The sequence below is a fragment of the Rasamsonia emersonii genome, assembly GCF_000968595.1.
Source record: "Rasamsonia emersonii CBS 393.64 chromosome Unknown ctg1118621760803, whole genome shotgun sequence".
NCBI lineage: Eukaryota > Fungi > Ascomycota > Eurotiomycetes > Eurotiales > Trichocomaceae > Rasamsonia > Rasamsonia emersonii.
Genome location: NW_013562732.1, coordinates 4,673 through 6,009, shown reverse-complemented (window position 1 = coordinate 6,009; position 1,337 = coordinate 4,673). Strand labels below are relative to the sequence as shown.

At 55.7% G+C, this 1,337-nt stretch overlaps 1 protein-coding gene across 1 annotated transcript; it reads right to left on the bottom strand.

The window, feature by feature from the left end:
* Nucleotides 1–1,043, bottom strand: T310_8524 (uncharacterized protein; the record flags this gene model as incomplete). Its single annotated transcript, XM_013468698.1, has 3 exons — nt 1–587; nt 725–843; nt 939–1,043. Coding segments are annotated over 3 exons (811 nt in total), but the record flags the coding sequence as incomplete, so codon positions are not given.
* Nucleotides 1,044–1,337: the final 294 nt, after the last annotated feature.

Here is a 1,337-nt window from a genome sequence, read left to right as displayed (position 1 = left end):
CTAAGTCTTCGACACGGTCTGCTTCGTGCTCGTTTACGTCGTCGTCGTCGTCGTCGTCGTCGTCGTCGTCTTCTTCTTCTTCTTCCTCCTCTTCCTCCTCTTCTTCTCCTTCGCCTTCGCCTTCGCCTTCGCCTTCCTCTTCTTCGGCCTCGGCTTCCTCTGTCTCGTCCTCGTCTACTCCCTCTTCGGTCTCTTCTGTGTCGGCTGCTGCTGCTGTTGCTGCTGCTGCCGCGCTGTTCGTAGCGGTTGTCGTTGTCGCCGCCGTCGCCGCTGCTGCTGAGGCTACGCCATCGCTATCACGCTTCACCCTCTTCGCTTGTCGAGTCGTTTCCTCCTCCTCCTCATCGTCGTCGCCGTGCACATTACTACTACCCGCTGCTCCCTTCGCGGTCTCCGTCTCTCCTGCGGATTTTGCGGCGGCTGCAGCCTTTTTCTCCTTCGAGGCGCGCTTCTTCCCCGCCGCTGCCTCCGTGTGTGCTTCCAGCTCGCGCTCCAGTCGCGGTCGGAAGAAGTCGAATTCGAGTTCGGTGAGGGCGGAGAAGACGTCGGACGGCGCGATGGTGCGTTTGAGCGTGGCTTCGTTGGCGCTGTATGCAGAGACCAGTAGATTAGCCAGGCAATTCTTATGATTTATTACCGATAATAAGTGTTGAGTAGAGCTGTAACTTAGCTGCCAGGGCAGGTAGGGCAAGGGGCGGGGATTGCATACTGCGACGCAACATACGACACAAAGACCGTCGCGGCCTTTTGAATCGCGAGGAGTGCGTCTTTCTGGATAGTCGTGTTGGGCGGCAGCACGCTCTTGGCCAGACGCTGCGTGAGGGCTCGAGGGAGCAGGTAGTCCTGGAAGAAAGCACAGGCAAGAGTTAGAAAAGCTGCCAGCATAAATAAAGACACGGGTTCTCGTTTCGAGAGAGGAAGCACACATCCACGCTCACGCCGCCATCAGCCTGCGCCTTCAGCTGCTGCTCAGTTGTCTGTATCGTCGTCGTTGTCGTCGCATCTTCCGCGTCCGCAGACGAAGTGGATTTTTTGGGTGGCATTATTGCAGAAGATCCTGGGATGTCTTCCGACGGAGCAAAAACAGGTGTGGGTGTGGAAAGCCGATCAATTCGCGATAGGTAGGAAAGGTTTTAGGTAGCCTTGTTGTATGTAGAGGCAGACGGTGATCACGATTCGCACGATTTGTCGCGGTCAATGATAATCAATCAATCATCGTTCAAGCAAAAACCCCGTAAGATATCCGATCCGGCTGTTTGTTGGAAGTTACAGTTCGCGTGGAAATCCTCGCTGTGTACACGGGATGGGATCGACGGTCACTGCAGCGTCCTTTTTTT